Source organism: Mus caroli, unplaced genomic scaffold, assembly GCF_978045245.1.
Source record: "Mus caroli unplaced genomic scaffold, Mus_caroli_1 scaffold_13, whole genome shotgun sequence".
Lineage (NCBI taxonomy): Eukaryota > Metazoa > Chordata > Mammalia > Rodentia > Muridae > Mus > Mus caroli.
This window is the reverse complement of record NW_028227268.1, coordinates 111,031,366-111,054,379: the sequence shown is the minus strand read 5'-3', so window position 1 is coordinate 111,054,379 and position 23,014 is coordinate 111,031,366. Positions and strand designations below refer to the sequence as shown.

The 23,014-nt window shown below is 41.6% G+C and overlaps 1 protein-coding gene across 7 annotated transcripts in view; it reads right to left on the bottom strand.

The window, feature by feature from the left end:
* The window catches only part of Cobl (cordon-bleu WH2 repeat protein), a 229,565-nt gene that overhangs the window by 140,453 nt on the left and 66,098 nt on the right, over positions 1 to 23,014 (bottom strand). For all 7 annotated transcript variants that reach the window (XM_029483414.2, XM_029483412.2, XM_085829103.1 and 4 more), the window contains exons 2-4: positions 11,985 to 12,188; positions 3,539 to 3,749; positions 1,249 to 1,477 (exon numbers count right to left, since the gene is read on the bottom strand). In XM_029483414.2, the coding sequence (XP_029339274.1) occupies positions 1,249 to 1,477; positions 3,539 to 3,749; positions 11,985 to 12,188 (644 nt within the window). The remainder of the gene's footprint in view (positions 1 to 1,248; positions 1,478 to 3,538; positions 3,750 to 11,984; positions 12,189 to 23,014) is intronic.

Sequence of the window (23,014 nt, the reverse complement as noted above, 5' to 3'; positions counted from 1 at the left end):
CTGTGCTTTTAAGAGATAGTGGTTGGGAGATCAAGTATGAGACTCTGAATTCAATCTCAAGTAGCACAGCATCAGCAGCAATAAACTTGACTAGATGCAATATTCTCTCAGATACTCTTTTAAGGAGGATATTCCATCTACCTTACACTACCTTTCTTCCATGTCAGGTGAGAGGATGAATACAGAATCCCCAGGGAGGATGTGGGCTGAGAAAGGTAAAGTGTGGACTGGACTATAAGAGACACCGTGACCACTGTTCTCACAATATATTCGTTAAGAAGGAAAATCACATTTTAAGAAGAAATTATGTAAAAACCTGTATCTTAAAGGCTATAAAAGAACATATAAAAGACCAACTGCATATTTTTAAAAGTCAGTTGATCTGGAAAGTAATAACAAATGACATAACAGTCATATTAGTCTGCCAGATCTTGTAAGGGTCCCTGCATGGCTGCTCTGAGTTCATGATAGCACAGCTATGTCACAAGGGCAGAGTTCCACAGCACACCTGAAAGTCCATCTTAAAACTATAAAGTCAAGGACTATAAATTATGTTTTTGTCTGATTATTAACTAAAAATTGAAACCATTATGCCAATCAGAAAAAATCTAAATATATAATACACTGCCCTGTAGCAACATTTCGCAGGAGCCACCACTCATTGGTGCTACTAATGATTGTCCTGGAAAACGCCACAGGCACACCATAGGTACAGCACTAACAGTAAACTAGTGTAGAATTTGTCTGCAGGACTGATCTCGGGAACCAGAATTGGGAGCTTTCAGAGGATGGTCAATGTGCTTCTGGCAAGTGATCCTAGATTCAAGCAGTGGCTAAACCCTGGGAGCAAGGACAACTGAAACAAAGCTCACACAATGTGCTCAGTAGTCTCTGAGTAGTAACAGCAAAAGGTGTACTCTCTCGCCTCACCAATTCTTTTCTTAGCTGTTACTTCTTAGAGCTCAGAGGAAGACAGAAGGTAAAAGGCATTGCAGACATGGGAGGAAAGAGACATACTTAGCATTGTAGGATAAGACAACAACCTAGATTCTTCTTTGCCTACTTTACTGCTGGAGAAAACCCCAGGTGCCTGAAGCTTCCCATGCCCACCTCTAGATAGTGTTCCCGACAGCTGCAGGGGGAGAACACAGGTTTTATGTGCATACCTTATGTCCAGTTACTACATACATATCAGGTCATGTACCATGTGGCCACTTCAGGGTATATATAGGATGTAGCAAGTCTCACCTCTTCTGTTGTCCCACGCATACAGCTCCTTGATCCCTAGTTCATTCAGGGACTTGGACAGCTCCAGCTCCTCCCCGGCAACATTGTCTCTGAGCAGAATCACGTGTTCTGGGTTGACCTCACACTTCGCACAGATGACTGGCAGAATATTCTGTAGTGGCACCTCAGGGCTCACCCGCACGACAGCCTTCTGTGTTCTCAGGTAGTTCACTACCAGACGTACGGATTTCTGCAAAAACACACCAGACATACGAATTCTATGAGTGCGTCTTCCTGCAATTGTTTTAATTTCTGTTTCAATTCTAGGATTGAGTATGGCAGGATATTTCCAGACCCTGATCTTTCTTCCATAAAGTTGGTGGGTCCAGGGAAAAAAAGAGCATAATGAATACTGGAAAATAACTGAACAGAATATGAGATGTTTGCTAGACTCTCTCATGTTAATTGGCAACTGCTAAACAACAGGGAAAAACTGGCATGGTTGAGGTATCCTAGTTTAAATTCTGTCTAAATGTTCAGCCTTTCACAGAGTCTGCCTAAACTTGGGTACAAATCATTTGTATTTTTTTCCTAAAGGAAAGATGTTTGTAAATGATAGAAATAGTTTTAAGAATAAGTCTTGTAAAACAAAACTGCTTGCTTAAGAAGTCAAAACATTACATGAATATATGGATGTATATATAAATATATGTTTATAAAGACTTTATAAGTACATATAATATATATACACAGACATATGTGCGAATACAAATACATGCATACAGATGCACTATACATTTTTTATAATAAGCCAGAAATGCATTTAATTTTTCTCAAATACCAGACATAATAATCAGAAAGAAAAACAATTTCTCTAAATTTGCTGATTATAAGTACCTATAGTGAGTCTAAGTGGCCCATCAAAACATTGTAGGAGTCAAAGCTTCATGCAGACTACTCCAATTCACCCTCACTATTCTCCACAGGGTACAAAGCCCTCGCAAAGATCAAGGTAGCATGTGAGGAGAGTGACAGATGAAATGCCATCGTCCCCCTGGACTCTGAATAGCAGGCTTAGTGGACTTAATGAGCTGGAATTTAGGAGGAATATAGGGCCCTGCTCCAGCCTGGAATTCTGCAGGAGGAACTATGTCCCTGGAGCCAAAGCAGTTAAAAGATGCCACAGGGTGTGAAGGATGTCCCTTCTCCATGAAACACGGCATATGTTTGCCGCGCTAGTGAGATTCTCCTACAGACTTGGGATGAAAAGGAACCAATGCTACTAATCACCGAAAACGAAAGATTCACAGGTAACAAATTACTGGAATAACTGCCAGTTTTGAAATCAAGGTTTGAGCATATCTGATTTGAGAATCTGATTCGGCTAGTACTTAACTAGCCTTAACTAGAGCCTTAAGGCCATGCTCAAAAATATTACAAAGCCATGTAAGAACTTGGAATTAATTTTACTTGATAATTTATACTTGTAATAAAATGACAACTAAGACATTCCCTGGATGCAACAGTATAAATATTCCTGAAAACATTTTTTTTTTTTTAGAAAATCCAGATAATATATTTTGATCATATTCATTCTTCTCCCCCAACTCCTCACAGGTTCTTCCCACTTCTTATCCCCTACTCATCTTCATATTACCACTCCCCTCTTTCATAACCGAAAGAAAGTAGCAAAAATCAAAACAGTTTTTTCAAAAGGGCCTATCTCTCCTCTCTCTCTAAGATAGTGAGTTCGTTTTTGGAGCTGTGCCTGCTGGAGCAAAAAGAAACCCAAAAATACATGTGTCAAGAAAGCAGTCACCAGTTAATAAGTCAAATCAAATAAACCTGAGAAATCTATTTCTTGATAAGATTAGCTAGATTCCAAGTGTTCGGGTGCCACACAGAACCTGTGACTATTATACTGGACAATGGGGATTTAGGGATATTTTCCATCTTCAGGAAGGTTCTGATGGGCAGCTTGTCTTACAACAGTTCTATCTGTATAATCTAGACAGGAACAGTATGATAACAATAAACATTAGTAAATTTGGAAAGTTTTATCTCCTGTAAACAAGCCTAGTTAGTGCCTGGTATAAAAGGACCTGTTATACCTGGTATAAAAGAAGGAATCTCAACACAGAGATGCGAGTTTGGAACTCAAACAAAGATCACCACTGGCCTCTCTAGCACTCCTGCACATTCATGTACAAAAGTATAGATTACAAATCTATAGATTTGTATATATCTATTTGTATATACAAATATATTTGTATCTCTGTATGTTCTCAGACAATCCACGGGCACCACTGACCTCAGGCGCCTTGGTTAGGCCAGGCTTAACTCTTTCTTCAGGGACTTTTTCTTTCAGAAGTACAGTATGCACATTCAAGGACCCAATCAACGTATTTGGCTTAAAACTCAAAGGCTGTTGGGTCTCAGAAGACCAGATCTCTAGGACATGGTGAGAAGGATTCAGGTGGTTCTGAAGGCAGAGTTCAACCAGTAGGTCCATCATTGCATGGCTGAAAAGGAGAAAACAAATCATGGTTGTCAAGACTGTCTGTAGGTCCCCTTCTGTCTGTCTGAGTAAGGTTGAACAAATAGTCATGCAGCTGGATGAAAAAGACTAGACTCTTGTAAAATGAAGGAGACAAAGCAAGAGGAGGGCAGCAGTAGCAATTTTAAAACATGCAGGTTCTTATGCATAATTCTATGATGGCATGTTAACAGTTTCAATGCTAACAGTTCATTTTAATAGCCAACCAAAATCATAATAAATAAAAACAAGAGTTCCATTTCTAGTTAAATACAACTGTTAGGTTAACTAAATTCTATAAGCAAAAGCTACACAGCCCTTGATCCCACGGCATGAATTTCCCCGTTGTTTGTAAGTGTAAAGTATTGAAAAAAAAAAAAACAACTAAACTTTAAGTTGAAAAAATTGATAGGCACTTTGATGAACAATGAGCCAACAACTTAGATATTACTCAGCAGAAACTGACAGGCTCTACCAAGACCAAATCAAAGAGAAAGGAGAATCTTGAAAATGCCAATAACAAATAAAGAGGCTGAATCACTAATTAAACCTCACCTAAAAAGAAAATCTAAAACCAAAGGCTGCAACCAAAAAGTATACTGAATATCCAAAGAGTAACACACAATGTTTCTTAAACTCTTCAATAACGAAAGAAGACTGAGCATCTCCAAAGTATAACATCAGCAAAATGGAGGCTGCCATCCAAAACAAATAGGAATGAAAACAAAAATCCTCAATAAAATACTATTGATGCAATTCAACAGCACAGCAAAAAGGTAATACCCACGAACAAGTAGGAACTTTTCCTGGAATTCAAACTTGGTTCAATGTATGCATGCAAGTCAATAAATAATGTGACATATCATACTGTTAAGATGAATGATAAAAACACATATACACCTCAATTAGTACTAAAAATATCATATAAAATTGAGTACCTATCCATGATTTTAAAATATCTTGCCATGATGGATACATAATAACTGACTGAAATACAATAAAAATCACACACACACATACACACACACACAGACAAACATAAGGGGGGAGGGAGGGAGGGAGGAGAGAGAGAGAGAGAAAATTAAGAAAATAAAGGAAAATGCATAAAAGTTTAATTTAGAAAATATAACAGATTTCTTACTCGGGTATTATGTTACTAGGTCATTTATTCGAAAAGCTATGAAATGAACAAACAAAAATCACAGCAAGGAGTGGTTGCTTTTGTCCCTCCCTCCTTCCCTCTGGGCAAATCTAATGCCAAAAGAATCCCCCAAGTGCCGTATTTCTCACTTATTGTAGCTGAACAATATCCAGACCATCCTGATCACTCCAAAGAAACACTCACTATTATCTCCAGGGCAATGCTTACCACATCTTATGTGTAAGAGGACATTAGCAGCATGCACCAAGCAGTACAACAATAATTCCCATGAAGCTGGTACCCTGTGTCCCTAGGATATTGGGTGGGAAGGACCAGGACACATTCAACATTGACTCAGAAACTAAGACATGAGCAGGAGAAACCCGGCAGTGAATTCTGATTCTTCTAGCTTCACCTTTCTCTCAACACAGAACTTAAAAGTAAAAAGGAAAGCACACAATGACATGCACCATGTACCACAGCAAAGCCTTCTGCACAAAGAAATGTCTTTGAGCAGTGCTAAAATAATACTGAGTTTTATTTGCTAGTATTGTATAGCTCCTTACTACTTCCATCCAAACATTAAGGTCTGAATCACAGTGCAATGAAAGGGAGCATGCATAGTTTGTTTGGGGCTTTCTCCACTGCAGAGAACATACCCTCTTGGCTTAGCAGAAGCCAGCACATGCAACACTATGTATTGACAGTGTTTGGGAATTAGGACCATGTATATAACTAGGTGTTCACATCTCAACTTTATATATCAAGTGATATTTCAGTTGACCCAATCCCTATGTAATACTGTCCTCTGTCCTCCCAAGTCACCAAGGAAAAGATGTAGTTTTCCTAGAGAATGTTTCATCCTATGGAAGTTGCAATTATATTTCAACATTCAAGGATGGGAACAGTTTTCAACAACCTATAACCTACCTATCCCAATTTATTATTAAGGAGAGGGAGAGAGGGGAGGCACAGAAACAAACAGAGTAAACCTCCAAACCCCAAAGACTATAGAACACAATGAACTAGCCATGGCTCACCACGCATGTTGCAATATACATAGAGCACAGCCATGAATTCAGCCTTGAGAGACAAACATAGCTTCCTGGTGGCTAGAACCTACACTCAGCTCAGCTCAGTCATTATGGCAAGATAAGGAGGTTGGGGGCAGATAGGACTGATGTCTTCCTTATCTGCTCCATATTGCTCTAACCATCCTTCACTGTGAGATCCCTGGTGGAGCTGTCTCCTGAGGACTCTAGTGGGAATTGGGAACTTTAACAGGAACCTGGGTGCAGGAAAGAAAATACAGGACACTGGGTCAATTTATTACATGTCAGGAGGGGGTTGACATTTTATTTAAGAGGATGCTGTTATGATTAGTCATGACTGTGACACTGTATGCACCTCAGGAGCCTGTGTGAAACAAAAGAGTGAGGGGGCCAGGTCTTTTCCAGTTTGTAACAGACCTGTTAAAATGCTACTGAATGGCATTTGAGAAAACTCTAAGAAGCTCCTCAGATCTAAATAAGCTCCTTTGGTACTCCTGGAGAAACTATTCATAAAGGGAAAGACAGCCTTCTGCATACTGACAATGCCTAAGAATGAACAAAAGCACTAGCTTGCCTACAGTCCTGTGGGGTTTTATCTATCAGATCTATCAGATCCCAACTTGCCTTTTGTTGGCTATGAACAAAGAGCTGATGGCTTTATTAATTGGGTGTTATGTATATGCCTCCTTGAGGTCTTAGTAGGTCAGTGTGTCACAGGGCCACAGAGAATTTTCCAAATACTGGCAAGGCTATTTGGACACTCCCCATCATTCTCACCACCTGCTGAGTCTGGCCTCTCCTCACCAGGATCTCCTAGAGAAGTCCTGGCCCATGGTCCACAGTTTTCTGACATCATCCTCTGACCAAGGACTGGTGTCTTTCCTGCGGCCATGTTCTATTAGAGGAACTAACACAGACTGTGTGGGATCCTAGGATTGCTATGCATTGCCTCTCTGAGCCAAGAAAACTGGCTGCATTGCTTTATGCCTCGGTTTCTTATTGTGGTGACATTAGGCTAGAGGCCAGCTCAGAGGGTTGCTGGAGACTTCTATGAATTAATAAATTCAAGACACTAAACAGTGTTAGCTCAGTAGCATGCACCATGTCACTGCTTGCTAAGTACATGACACTTCACTGTTCTTTTCCATGTGAATTTCACATAGCTTTGGCAGAGGGTCACGGTCTGTATTTGACTGAATGCCACCCTGCTTTCAGCAAGTGACATCAGACCCTTAAACTGCAAAATATTTTCCCCCATCTCCCAAGGAATGAAAGACACTTAGAAATTCAGACATACTTAGAATGTCAAAGGCAGAGTCAGGCATGATTGGAAGTTACAAAGTATTAGAGACGGTGGCATCAATGATGAGGCCTTCAAAAGACCCAGGAACATGGATAAAGTAGGAAAATATTCCTCTGCAGGCCATCTCTATCTAATCACCATTACCGTAAAATCACAAGCTTAACAGAAAAAGAAAAGTTATATTAAAAAGGGGGAGTAAGCACCCCCAAAACAAGCAAGCTGAGCTGGAAAGGCTCACTTAAAACTTACCTTAAAAAGTAACCTAAAATTTCTTTTCTTTTCTCTTTTTCTTTTTTTTTTTTTTGCTCATCTATCTTCCATGGCTTTTTTCCCCCCTTGCTGCTTTGCCCTCTGCTGTACAGTGCCTTGTAACATTTATAACACAGAGATAAAACTGTATCTGGGTACTTGTTACAAACTCTAATTTTAGATTTGAAATATGAGTAGAATTTGTATATATAAACTTCTTTCTCTTAAAAAATATGATGCTTTCTAAATGTATACAAAGTTCAAAAATGGCTTTGCCTGACCACTACCCAGTAAGAAACTGATCTTCTACCTTATATGGCTGTCTTCATAGTGCTACTGAGCAATAGGAAATGAAGGGTCTCTACCACCACTGTACAAAGGGTAGTGTCAGAGAGAACACAAATGGACAAACAGCCCTCCTGAAATAGAGGGACCATACCCTCAGATGCACAGGATAGATAGAAAGGTACTGAAGACACTAGGTCTGGTGTGGTAGAGATGAGGAGACCTCTTGGTAGACTATGTATACTACAGTCTCCTTTCTCATGCCATAGGGCCAGTAAGAGCCCAGACTCACTCTTGGGACAGAGTGCCTGGCCAAGAGCAGAGCCACAAGTATGCTGTGAGCAGAGGATCTCTGTATCCACATGCTAACTGAAACTTTGGGGCTTGTGGAAACATAGTTTGATGGACCACACCTGTGGTATTCTAATTCAGCCAAGCTTGGGTGGGACTGCAAAACCTATAGTTCTTACAAATTCTCTGGTGTTGTTAATGTGACTGGTGTAGACAGGGCTCATCTTTAGAATGTCTTGATACTAAGTATCAAGATATGCACATTTGGAACCTTTGTTGACCATATGGATCACTGGGTGCTAGGTATGCCAACTGCTTTTACAGGTATATCCTGATGGTCTTAAAAAACAATTTGTATGCATGGCCAAATCTTAAGTGTTCCAATGTGTCCTAGTTTCTTGTATGGACCAAGGCCAGCATGTGCCCAGGAGCACTGGGTGAGGCATACAAATAGGTCAGTGCAGATCCTGAGAGAAAGTCTGGTCTGACCAGTTCATGTGGCATCTGAGAGGCAAGACAGTAAATATGTAATCAAGGTCCTTGGCAGACAGTCAGTACTGAGGATCTTCACCAGAGAACATATCCAAAACACCAGCATGGTCAAGGACAAGATGGGAGACCAGAAATAGATCCACAGACAGGAAGGTCTGGTGGCCAGATGCAAGACTTCAGATTTGAGCTGAAATCTCAAGCAAGAATCCAGTCTTAAGACAGCCTAGGTCTGGTTAACAAATGCTAGAGCTAGCAGAATGGAATACAATGCCAGAGACGTGGTCTGTCAAGGCCTTGCATCTGTTGCCTGTCTATAAATTGTCTAACTATTGGGTTTACAGAGAGGTGCAGGTTGCTAACCTAACCTCTTAAGGCAACTGAACTTTAAAACCTTCTGAAGGAAACACTGGTTGGAATCTTTGACGTGAAGAGAGGAGATAAGCTAAACCTGGGAATCCAGGTAAACCTGGTGTCTGTCCTATCCAATAATGAGGCCATATGGTGTGGGTTACCTGAGCAGGTGTGGACATGTTATGCCCTGAATGTATCCCTTTTCTGACCACAGTAACTCTTTCCCTTTTAAAACTCTGTCCTCATTGTCTTTCACCTCTATCTTGGAGGTTACCTTTCCTCAGAGTCTCCAGAAGTGGTTTTCAATCTTCCTAATGCTTCGATACCTTAAGACAGTTCCTCGAGTTGTGACCCCAACCATAAAATTATTTTTGTTGTTACTAACTGATTTTATTTGCTGCTGTTAGAATGTTAATGCTAATATCTGGTATGCAGGATATCTGATGTAATCCTTATGAAAGGTTCATTCGACCCCCAAAGGGGTTTCAGCCTTCACACTGAGAAGTGCTGGTCTGTAGTATTCTGTATCCAGATTATAGGAGAGGGAGACAATGTCTTCTACATGCTGCTCATTTAGTGCATGGCTATGGCAGACTTGGATCCAACCTACTTACCCTTGAGGAACTAATTGGGATGTCTTAAAATTTACATGCCACTTTTAATATATTTGTTTTTCCTTGTGCTTAAAGAAAATTAGTACTCTGAAGCCAGATCTCTTATAACTTGTGTAGGTTTCAGTAGAACCACTCCAAGTGCAGGCTCCTCTGTCTCTCCTGAGTCTAGACTCTATAACACAGACCTCCACGCTCAGCAAATGTTCTGCTTTCCCGTGTGGCTGAGGCACCCTCTGTCCAGAGTAATTTATTATTTAGTTTGTTCAATGGATAAATGAACATTTTCATATTTAGCAATCTACCAGGAACCCACAAAAATGATTACGACTATTATCCAAGCAAGCACAGCACCTTCTACCAAGGTCTGCATCGCTGAAAACACCCCTCTCCTTCTCTACAATAGCAAGGCTTGGTCATTTAAATGCTAGACCTTTAATCTTGTTAGTTCTTCACAGAAAACATATTCTCCTTTATTAGATGTAAGGGAGGCAGCGAGGGAAAGAAGGAGGGAAGGAGGGAGGGTAGAAGGGAGGAATGAGGAAAATTGGGTATGGTAACTCCTTTCTTAAAATAATGAGTTGTTTTTAATAGCTTCTCTTATAGGCTTAATAACAAAGAAGTGGAAGTCCTCACACTGCTTTACAAGGCTCATGCCCTGGAATTCTTGCACAGGTATGAAGTTGTCTATTCCATGGTGTTTAGGTTTTTAGGGGCAGAATTACAGGACTGAAGACTGGGAGAGATTTCCTCAATTCTGCAAAAGGCAACATTGGCCTTTCTCTGCCAGATGTGCCGTAGCTGTGTGAACCGATGTGGATGTGACTAATTCTCTACACTAAGATGACACAGCCCAACACTGTCAACACTTAAGAGCCTTTTATGAAGCTCCCCTGGGGCTGAGAGGACTGTGTCTTCAAAGATACTCTCTTCCCTTGTGCTCCTAATTAAAGCAATGGGGCTGCTGGCTTCCTTCCCACCCTCCATGCAGAGAGCTGGTAACCTCACTCCTAAAGGCTTGCCAAGCCTTCTTCCTTAGTCAGGAACAGTTCCAAGACCAATCCTTATGTCTTAATATTTAAAACAGATAGAGGCTTTTATTTGTGTTTCTAAATTCAAGAGCTGCTAAAAAAAAAAATCAAACCAACTATGCTTTGCAGAATGGGGTCATAAGCACTCAGCAACTAGCACGTTTTCTCCATCAGGAAATACATGGTTCAGGACTGGCTATATTTTGTAAACTGCACTTTAGGGCAAGATGAATATGCTCTTTGCTAAAACTGCTGCTTAAGCAGAAGAGGGGAAAAATGAATAAAAGTCTGGAATCTGATATCAGCCCACTTCTTATTATTAAAGGGTGAAGTATGACCTTGCCTATAACAGAAAAAAAGCCCAGGGACAGAGGTGTCTGGGCTGAGGCTGGCTCTTCCAGACTCTAAGCTTTCCTGCTTAGAAAGAGAATGTTATCTGAATAATTGATAAGGCTCTCAGTAGTCTTGGTAGGAATCTTTCAGAACTACATGGTGATAACTTCTGCTCTATAGGGAAAAACGTACTGAAGGCAGAGAGAGCACAGTATATTCACTTGAAAGCATTTTCCAGAAACATTTTTACTTTCCACCTTTCCTTGTGCTTGTCAAGCAAAATTTGTGAATTATTGTCCAGATGCCACAATGTAAGAGAAGAGAAAGCAGTAAGTATCAACTAGTAAAATATATAAAACATAATTATACATTTACTGGTTAGGATGGCATGCACTGTAAAATCAGTTTTAAACTATGATAGTATAATATACGGCTTACATTATAAGGTTTTGTGGGAAATGTGTAGAGAATGTAGTCACAGTTCTATAAAATAAACATTCACAGAAACTCTTAAGGTTCTGAGACTCTGAACTGGGCCTGGGGAAATGCCACAAGGGAACGGTCTCAAGTCCAAACACCTCCTTTGATGCTAATGTGGATTGTCCTATATATGCGACAATGGCTACAAGGAGGAATCCTGCTTGAAAAATAACTTTTTACACTATTTCAAAGACAATATGATATGGTCTATTACAACTAAAGGCATGGTATCTTAGAACACAAGAATTCCAGTCATGGGTGTATACCAAAGCTGGAAGCAATACTCATCAGCATAGTGTATAATTTCCACATAAAATAATTTTGAAAATGTATATATCCCTACAGACTCTGAGCCCTAACTCTACCGGGATGGACTTGGATCCCATAAAGACTACAGAGAGTCTGGCTAGGCCAGTCAGCCCACAGCATTCCCAGTGGGACTGTTTTGGCTCGACTACCTGTGGTGTTGCACCAATCTATAGCATGCATTCTAATCTGGGTCAAATTCAATATAAGTATAGCAGTCCACACCCATCCTTCCTTCTTGTCCCACACACATGAGAAGAAACACAGGAAGCTCCACCCAGATACCAGGATCTTACCTCCCACTAACCACACTCTGCTTCTCCAGTCCACTGGGCAGAACCACAGTGATGTCCAAGGTGCTGTTCTGCAGTGTCTCCTTCATGTAGACCAGGCTTTGCTGTGATCCCAGGGTGGCATCATGGGGCAGTTTCTGTTCGCTATGGACATTCTGGGCAGCAGGCTTTCCAGGAGGTGGTGGAGCACGGGCCTTCATCTTCCTTCTGGAAAATAATAATACAGAAACACTAAGATGAGGGTTTCATGCTTGCCTCCAAATGATTCATCCTCAAAAGCATTTATGGTTTGCTTCAGAAATACCTTGAGAGCTCCTTTAAAGTTGTAGGTCAGCAGTCTCCAGTACTAACAGATAATATCTTCCACAAACAAGTAAAAACCAAACCAGTTCAAAGAAACACCATGGGAAGCATTTTTTTTCTTTTTGAAAAAGAAAATCCTAAAACTGTGGTCCCCATGTGAAGCGACGTGTCCAACTTTCTAGCTGGTTAAGGTGTTAAGCATCTGAGTTTGCCGGCCTGGCCCTTTCGGGATTATACATACTGGCTCACCACCAGTAAGTGAGTGGGCATCTCGAAATTTTTGCAAAGTTCTTGCTTCCATCCTCTCCAGCTCAGGATCTAGGAGTAGTTCTGAGGATCTGGATCAATAATATTAGACGCTCTGGTACTAAATTATCCATCGAACATTATCCAGAAAGTCCCTCAGTGTGACACTACCCTTATAGACATTGTCATGGATGTGGCTGTGGGCAGCCAAAGGACTTGAGTTGTAGCGCCCTAACATGCAACACCTTGTCTTCATTTTCACCTTATTTTAAACTGTGGCTTGAATGTTCACTTAACCTTAGAGGCAATGTCCCAGCCCCTGTCAACAAGACACTCACCCGATGGATACTCCAGATAGTAAGGAAAAGCAAGTAACATAGGCACTGCATTTTACATATTGAATACATGCATATGTGTGTGTGTGTGTATATATATATATATATATATATATATATATATATATATATGTGTGTGTGTGTGTGTGTGTGTGTGTGTGTACGGGTGTGTGTACATGCATATACATGCATATAGGAATATGTATAGATAAGCATATACAAAACTATGTGCATATGTAAGTATATATACATTAATTTATATGCTAAGGCCTTAATAAATTAAGACCCTGTGTCTTTTATTATGACAGCAGCCATGATTTATGCAGGAGCACTTTGCATTCCTTGGGATCTGTTGTTATAACTTTTTTGGGGGCGGGGGGGTTCAAGATAGGGTTTCTCTACAGCCCTGGCTATCCTGGAACTCACTCTGTAGACCAGCCTGGCCTCGAACTCAGAAATTCGCCTGCCTCTGCCTCCCAAGTGCTGGGATTAAAGGCGTGTGCCACCACGCCCGGCGTTATAACTTTCACAATTCACCTAACATCCACCTATCCTTTCAGTAGTTATTTTCCAGTTCTCAAAATATCTTGCAGCCCAGGTTGATTTGGAGCTCACTTGAAGGCCCATACTCATTCAGTGTCAGGAAGAGGCAGGAACCCACCCAGCTGATGCCCCAATGCTCCTCCTACCTGTGTCCTCCCCACCCTGCAGTGCTAGGGCCAGACTCACACAAAGGCAATGAGAGCCCACCATGCGCCCTGAACTCTTGCCCTGCTGACTTCTGTGAGTATATTGGTTAGAGGTTTCAAAGATACCAGACAGACTTCTAGAAATTTATTTTCAAGAAGCTTGTGATAGGATGGCATAATTTCTAATGGCAGACAAATTACCTGCAGATTATTACCAATGGCAGACTCTTACCAATCAATAAATTAAATAATAACTAATAGGACAATAAATTAGTAAATTATTTAAAAATACTATATTAAGACCAACAGTTAAAAATATAAAACTCAATGAGCAAAAAAAGTTTTGTTTTGTGGTTTTTTTAGAAAATAAGCTTCAAAATATTTGTTTAAGAAAAAAATTTAGAGAGGAATATGATGTAGTAATGGACTTCTCACAGTCTAGAAAGGCACAGTAAACAATGACCAATGACAGTGTCTGGGTGATGCCAGATGGGATATGTGCTTTGCTACTGTAATGTGTGTTACTTGTAAAATACAAGATGTCATTTAGATTGTGAACAGCAGGCAATGGGATCCAGAAGAGGCTGTACATCTCCAGATGTTCCCACTGTAGTTAACAGAGGCTGAGGAATGGCACTCAGTCATTATTCTCTGCTATGGTAGGCAGTTATAAATAAACTTAAAAGTAAAAACCGTAAGATCTGAGTTACAGTATTGGCATGTTTTGATGTATTTTGTTATTGTTCATTCCCTCCTCACTCATAGACATAAAAATCAAAAAGTCGAGGAACAGTGGTACACTCTTATAACGCCAGCACTCAGAAGGCTGACATAGAAAATAGACAGTTCTAGGCCAGCTTGTGCTACATGGGTGAGTTTTGTCACCAACCTGGGCTATATGAGATAAAACAATTAAAAAAAAAACAATTTGAAATTTAAAAAAAGTAAAAGAAAACTGTTATTATTATCTCTTATTCTGATCTGTGCTAATTTTAAGGTAATAAATGTTATCTACAATATATAATATAAAATGTTATACCAGTATTACAAGAAAGGAGAGCTACCCTCAAACCCAGACAATTTATGTAGCATCTGAAATTTTAACCAGTATATTATCCAGTGGTGGCAGTTTGGAGCAGCCCTGTCCATATGAGCCTGGCAGCACTCTGCCTTCATCCTATTCTTTTAGAACACATTGTGCATTTGTGGTGATTATTATTATTATTATTTAGAAAACTATATAATGGTTGCCAGAGGCAGGTGAAAGGGGAATATAGAGTTGATATTTTATAGATGTTGGTTCTATAGAGAAACGGGTGTAGCGATGGAGGGTGGTGAGAACTCACAGCAATGTAAATGAACTTGACACAAGTGAACCACATGCCTGAAAATGGTTGAAGAGGTCTATTTTATGCTCTGAGGTTTTGTTTTGTTTTTGTTTTTGTTTGTACCACAATCTAAAAGTTATACTTTTCCAGCATAACAATGACCTCAGTTCCCAGATCTAAGTGCATCTTATTTCAGGGGCTCTTTGGCACACCTCTGCTGCTGTCCTTTGGGAGGCTGGAGGTTTCAGCTTCCACCTCTGCTACCCTTAATACCACAGGTGGCTGGCTTTGATGAGCAGGCTGCAGGAAGCAGCAAGGATGCTGAGCCTGAAGAGGGAGCAGGTAGAGATTTTAAACTGTCTCCTGTGAGGTCCAGAGTAGCATGGGGAGTGGAACAGGCAGGGATCCTGATGGAGGAAACAGGCTGTGGTGGAGCATGTTGATGCCTCAAGCCTGGCTCCCTCCTGACTGGTCATCCACCAAGGGACCATCTACTCGTGCTGATATTTTCTAGTCAGGTTTGGCAAGGATGTGTGCGTTAGGAGCAGAAGCTTCTAGTGTAAACAGCTTTAGAAGTGGATCTTCCTGCTCCGTGCTTACTGGTATAGCTACACCTAATGTACTCCATAAAACATAGTAATTGCGAGAAACAGAAAATGCCAGCTTCCAGCACTTTTGAAAGGCACAGAGAGAACAGATACCCTGAGTCACCTTCATTCAACTGTGAACATTCAATTGAGTACTACCATGTAGATGCTTCTCAAAGATCGACGCAAACTGCAGATCTGCAGAAGCTAATACTCAGGGATGTGGGAGCATGATAGAGTGTGCGCAGCTGCTGCCCGAGTGTTAGGAACTCCTTAGGGCTAGGGCCTTGCCTGCTCCTCTTGGGCACACCCAGGGCATGTGCTGCTCAGCTGCCACCAGGTAGGTCCATCCAGGATTCGTTAGGGGATGAGTCACTAGCACACAACCCAGACTCCTTTCCAACTCTCCAAGTCAGAACACTGGATGTGTCCCAGGAGGAACTGTTTAGAAAGTGGAAAATATATTATATATAAGAAAATAATTCTGGTGTTTCCAAATCATCAGCTGTGGACTCAAATGACATGGGACCAAGATCTATCCAAGCTCCTGAGTACTTAATATTTTCCCATCAGTTCAGGGCCCCTGGCTAGATTTTATTTCTGATAGCTTTTCACTGAAGAGAAGAATGCTTGAAATGTTCTTCCTGAAAGTGAGATGACTTATGACAACATGGGTTAAATGGTTCAGAGAATGAAAATCACAGTCTCTGTGCAGACAGATAAATCAAATCCAAATTCCACAGGAGATTCGTGACCTTCAGCCAGACTAGAGAGGCCAAGCACCAGGGAGTCCAAGGCTTGTATACTGAACAGGGAACATTCCCACCTCTCCCATCTCTCTGTATCCCTCAGGCCAACATTTAAAGGGAAATCTTCTTTATTTCACAGATTTTGTTTGTTTGTTTGTTTGTTTGTGTGTTTTTTAGCCACCCAAGAGCAACAGACACAGAACATAAAGGCTTGCTGATACTAATTCCTCTAAAAAACACCAAGTATGTAATTCCTGCAGTTTCCCATGCTGGCTACTCTGCCTAGCTGATGCTAAAGACATTCTAGTAGAATCAGGTAGCGCTGGCATATACATCCTGGCTATTAATCATGAAGCAATCTGTTTATGCTATAGGCACCTGGGTGTTTCCTTTCTCTCCTGGAGGTCTCTGTGTTCCCATATTTGTTCCCTCCTGGAAGGAAGCCTTTGAGTGTAAAATGAGCTGCCTCTGTTCTGTTTGGGTTTTAATTACTTGCCACAATTCTGGATAGCAGTTCCAAGAAAACAAGAACCTCAACATTCTGGTTTATCACTGACAAGCAAAGTAATAAGCCCAAAACCAACAGCTCAGAAACTATTGTGACTCCATTGTGTGGCTATTGCCATAAACCCCCTGTGATTGGCTGTCTTGTGTTCAACTTTATATACAAAGGACTCCAGGAACCCCACTCTCACCCAAGTCAGGTGCCCAGAAGCTGGTGAGGGGAATCCTCAGGTCCAGCATCAACTCCTACATCTACAATCCACAACAGTGTGTTTTTCAACTATTGTTTCCCTGAATAATTATGAACCAGTCATCAAGCCAAACACTATGTATCCAATCCTCACAGCAACTTCATGTGACAGGTTTCCCCTCTCCATTCTGATGAGTCATTGGGGATCCAACAGGCTTATCAAGATTTTGATAAACACATATCTAAAATGACAGAATTCTAGATGTACTGTTTCTAAACCCCAGGTACTCTTTAGGTGCTGTGTACACTACATTGCCTAAAATATATTCCCAAACCAAAAATCCTGAGGTAATGTAGAAATGTAGTTCCTATGCCCTATCTTAGCATAATGGTGCCCTGTGAGAGAAGCTATAGGGATTGGATGAGGTCCACCATTTGACAAGGTTTCCAGCACACACTCAGATTCATCCTTTAATGAGACTATGGCTAAGCTTTATAAACAGAATCAGTGCCCCCCGAGAACTAACTATACCCACCACAAAGGCTCCATGTGGCTGAGACATAACGTCGGAACTTGTTGAACCATTTCCAAAAAATGGAGGCATAACTAGACTTGAAGAAACATGGAAGTATATACCCAGGCTGATGACAGATATGTAGTTGAGCTAAGGCAGGCCCCAGTTACGTCCCGACGGCTCTTCAATGCCTCTAAGGCCAAAACCTCCATTGAACACATAACCACACCCATAACACTTTTCAAAAGCAAGGTCTACCAAATCTTCTTCCTGTGAACATGGTTTTGGCAAATCAAGCTGATTGACAGGGGCCCCAAGGTAAGACACCCATAAGACCTTCTCTCAGGATTCAGCACCTACCATTCAGGGCTCCCTCTATAACAAGATTGTCTTCTGATTGGGGGAAAAAAAAAGACAAGTCAGGAAACTTCTGCCAACGTTTTCATGATTGACCTTGAGTTTTAAAACAAAATCTAACTCTAAGCAGATATTCAAGATCCAGATAAGCGAGGCCTAGAGTAAGCATGTATGAAATAGATAAGAAACCACATCCAAACTATGGCCTGCAAAAAGCTATTTAGAGGTGCTGTCTACGACATCTCTCAATGAATGTGGGGATATAAGCTTACCCACAAAACACCTCATTTCAGGGCAAGAGAAAGGTGCTGTCTTTTAGAAGTCAGCCCCAGGATACCCTCTTACAAGCGCAAACCATGTAATGGGTACTGTTGCAGAGTCACTAAAATGTCAGATCCAACCCAGCAAATTCTCGGATGCTGTGCATCCTCCAGCAGGTGACTCTACCTGGACAAACCACTGTAATTCGTAGGCCTGTTTCCCTAAGAGCAGAACAAAAAATGTGGAAGTTTATCAAGTAGTGTTTGCAGGAGGACTATATGAGATGACTCCTCTTGGGACCAGGCAATGCTCAATGACCACTACTTATTAACCACAAGTATTTTTACTCTTTTGGGATTAAAGGAAAACCCTTTTATCTGTGTAAGAGTAGAACACTGGCCCACTCTTCCAGGTGCACAATGAAAGCTCACTTACGTAGCAAACACACTGAAAACTAAGAAATGCTTTTCACAATAAAATTTTAGTTTTAACCTGGGTTGGAGGAAGCTTTCAGTAACTCGCTATAAAAAGATTCACTTTCCTGATAGGGTTCCCTATCCCATAGTAACAAAAGCAATTAGCCCTTACCAGCCTCTAAATCCAGGGGCTAGTATATATGGGAATGTTGATATCTCACCAGACATCAGGTACATATTCAAAGAGGAACATTTGAGAGCTGAGTCTCATAGCTATTTCCCAACTCCTAGTAAGTTCAGAAAGAGCCCATAGTGGGCATGACTTATTATCAGCAAATACTCCACCCTGGGGCTGAGCCAGGATCAGATAAAAACTAGAGTTTCTGTATTGTTGAATATTCCAGAAAAGGAGTATCTCCTTTCAAAAACAAGCCAATACTAGTTTACTGAGGCTTAAACATTCTCAACAAAGAAAACAAGCAGAAAAGGCCAATGCATGGGTACATGCCCAGGCCAGATGACTTGCTCACCCTACTTAGAAGTGGGCTTTCTACGATAGTCAGTACAGCCCCAGAAGTTGCAGGACAGATTCCACTGGGGTTCACCAGGCCTGGTAAAGGAGCACAGTGACATTTGTTGTCTGATGGACGCAGTACTTCACTGCCTATGCTCCCAGCAAAAATCCCACAGGCCTTTTACAGAATGACAGCAAGGCAATCTTCTCCCCCACCCAATTTAGACCCATTAAAAAAACACAAAGGAGAACAGAGGAAGTATGCAGGAGGAAAAGTGGAGTTCCTATGGAGTAAGGATGCGTGATAGCACCTGCTTCTCCCTCCCAAAGAGTGTGCAAACCTCTGGGAGTTGGCAGTGTAGGCACACAGGCGTTCCCATGGGGAAGATGCCTGAGTATTTTTGGAGAGATGAGTCATTCCTCCTAATTGCCAGCCAGCCTTACAAGCTTAAGCTTTGTTGAATTTGCATATAGGACTGTTTCCTATCATCTCTCAGCTATGATGTAGAACCTTCTGAAGGAGTTTTCTTCTTTCCCAAGCTGTACAACCAGAAACTTGTTATATCTTTGTAGCCTGTCTTTAAGGGGCAGTATATTTTTTCAAGCCTGAAAGATAGATTTTGTTCTACTCACAGTCCTGTCCCATAATCACAAGAGCTGCTGCTGATCCAAAAGACACAGGAAAGCAGATATATGCCTATGAGCCTCTTGGGTCTCAGCTCTCCTGCAGCCAAGGGCTTGAGGACTCTAAGGAAGGCACAGCCAGCAGTTGTGTTGATGGGAATCTGGCCATCTTTCCCAGCTCTCCTCTACCTTTGACTGCTGCGTGTATTTCTCTATAGACTGCTGTGTAACCAACATCAATGGCATACCTGGATGACAAACCTCCACAGTTGTGATCATCCTCTCACCCTTGGGGACCAAGGTCACTTCCAGAGTAGACCTAGGAAAGTAGAGAGTAGGCGCCTAGCATCCTCTGGGAGAGGCCATCTCCTCTAATCTTCCTCATGACAAACACCAAACACACTGAAACAACCCCTGCCCCCACATATACATACACACAACATGAGTATCTAAATCTATAGTGCTCTATCCCCTAATGGAATCCAGACAAGAGCTTTCTAAGCAGCATTATAGCCTCTGCCTCTTGTCTCTGCCACCTGCCTCACCAACTCCTGAGTCTCATTTCAAGTCAAAGATGGATCTTCTCTAGAAAATTTCCATCCAGCCATCCTCCATGGTATAAATGTCTAAGTCTCCACTCCTTGCTGGGCCAGATCCAGATTGTTCTGACTGCTGTAGTGAAGACTCCAGTGTTATCTCCATCATTCCCTGCATCATCCATGACAAGATCCTTGGTGGTTCTACATATGGGGGTGGGGGGAGCCCCTTCATGGTCTGTCAGTCTCTGCTGATCCCCTAACAGCTTCCACTGAGTGGGTAAACAAAGGAGTGAAGCTATAACAAACAGAGTCATGGTGTGGCCTATAAAGGTGTCCCACAGAGGGAGGGGACAGGGAGATAAGACCCCAAGGAAGTGACTGGGGAAAAGTTACCACCAGGCTCAAATCTCTGCACCATTAGGAACATAAGTGCCCCAGCAATATACCCTGCTACTGCTTCTCTTTCACCTCTGTATGATGGGGATCAAGTAAAGACTGCAGGAAACTAATCTTCAAAGTCCACAGACAATATATTCAGTTCCTGGTGCCTAAGCCTTCAGATATAACCCTGCAACATAGTGCAAAAATAGAGCAATCTGTGTTACATACTTGCTGAAACCTAAGAGCTGACTCAGAATCCCATATAGAGACACTAGGAATGGGCTTGCATCGGGGAACCTGGGCCACAGTAATAAGTGTCCTGACCCCTAAATAGCACACGACAGAAAAGATAGGGCATCAGATCGCTCTCTTTTCCTGGTGCTTCCCCAGTCACCCCACAAACAGGTGAGATTCCTGGTGACCTATGGAGGGCTTGGGCATAGTTAGGTGAGCAGATGGGACACAGGATCAGGCTTGGAGCAGCACAAGAGCTCAGAAATAATGGACCCTGGCATGTAGGAGTGCAGAGCATCTTACACACAAGCAAACACAACAAAGTATTTTAAAAAACCATTAAACAGTATCTGCCCCTTTTCTTCCTTCCCCACTCTAACAGGCCTGAGATGCTAAATGCTTCTCACAGGCTTATGCCCAACCTCCAGTCAATTGATCCATCAATCTCAATGATGCCAGCCTCTTACTAGGCAAGCAAGTCCAATGAGACAGAGCTTGCATCATTGTTGTCAAGGGTTGTTGTTGTTATTGGTGGTGATCTTGGCTTAGACTTCTTCTTGAAGGTGTTATTTGGGAAGGGAGTATGTAGATCTGGAATCCAAAGCATCTCTGGCCAGTTCTGAGTCCTAGGGATGGGATACAGGAATTCTGAGATGATAGACAAAGAGCCAGAGAGGCTGTGTTTCCTGTTCCCACAGAGCCTGTTGGGCCACTCAGCTCAGGTTTCACCAGCCCCGACATCTGCTGTGAGGCCCAGTCCCTATTTTGAGACACAGTCACAGTGAGGTTATCAAGTGTCATATTTTTGACAGAGAATTAAAGGGCACCCAGCACTTGGGTCTTGGTGCAGAAAATGTCCATATGGAATCAGAGTGACTCTGGGTTGCTATGTTTTCACATTGTCTGCCCCTGGTATCCTGAATGATAGCATGCCTCCCTCAGCAAACAAAAACAAAAGTATGTTGTGCCTATTTTGGGCAATGGAAACTCTGTTTAAAACAACAGAAATAAGAGTATACAGCGTTTGGTTACATTATAGATCCATTTACACATAGGTCTAGCTATTTTGGGAACAAATACACAAAAGTTTGTTTGCAGGCCTAGAAACAAGGCAGTCTCTGTAGGGCATGGGCATGGGGGCACCAGGTGGACATTTATTTCTTTGAACCACTGTGCCATAGGAGGCCCCAGCCCCAGGTGCTGGGAGCTGGCTTCACTTTCCTGAGAACTTCTCTGAGTTCTGTTCAGTTCCCATCAGTTATTAGTTGTGTGGAAAGCTGTGTAGTCAGATTTCCCTGCTTTTCACTTATTTACAAAAAGTAAATAGAAATAGAGCCGGCTTATCAGTGGGGAGCCACAATGTTTCAGGGTATAAGGCTTCCTATTGAACTCCTGGCTCTGACATCTTTATCTTAAGATTCCTACTTCATTTGGTTCTTTTCTTCACACTTAGTTAGAAGGAATTTAATACAGCTCTGTTCTTTTTTCCCACTGATGGGGGTGGGGGGTGGCTTATTGAAAGCAAATGTCCATCTTCAATATTTCCCTGACTTCTTTAATGGCATTCTTTTCTGCCTGAGACAACAGAGACACTGACTTCTCCCACCCTCGTCAGCTCTGTTGCTAGATCCACGTGAGAACTGTTAATTTTATTGTTGTTTAGATCTAAAATGAGTGCCCAGCCAGCCAGCATACCTCCTCTGGGGCTAATATGATGATCAGAACTAGTTAGAATTTGGTTATGCCTCCCAAATTTGATGGATTTCATTTCAGTTAGATTTGTAAAAATTCATTCTGGTGCATTCAGTAGCCTAATTGCTGTTTATATTTATTTTTTGTCATTCCCTCTTGTGGCTTATTTTCCATTTTTATACTAACATGCTGGTGGTATATATATTTATTTCTGGTGGTTTTCTAATTACCTAGTATTTAAAACTATGACTGCAATGACTGCCTTTGTAGCTTCAGAAGATGTGGCGGACAGTGGCCAAGTAGCTTGGGAAAAAGTTAAATAAATATTCAGGAGGACATAATTTCAAATTGGCTTGTTATTTCAGTATACCATGTTATCCAGATTGCAGTTCTGGGGCAGGTTAGAGTTTTTGGAACCTGGAGGTGAAGGGGACACTTGCATTATGGAAGGTTGAACTATAGGACTAATTATGATGTCTCTGTTACTCTTTGGTTCTGGAAGCTATCTGGACAGGTTCTATGCACTACTTGAGTGGCCCCATATCACAGAAGGTGAAATTGCAGCCTGA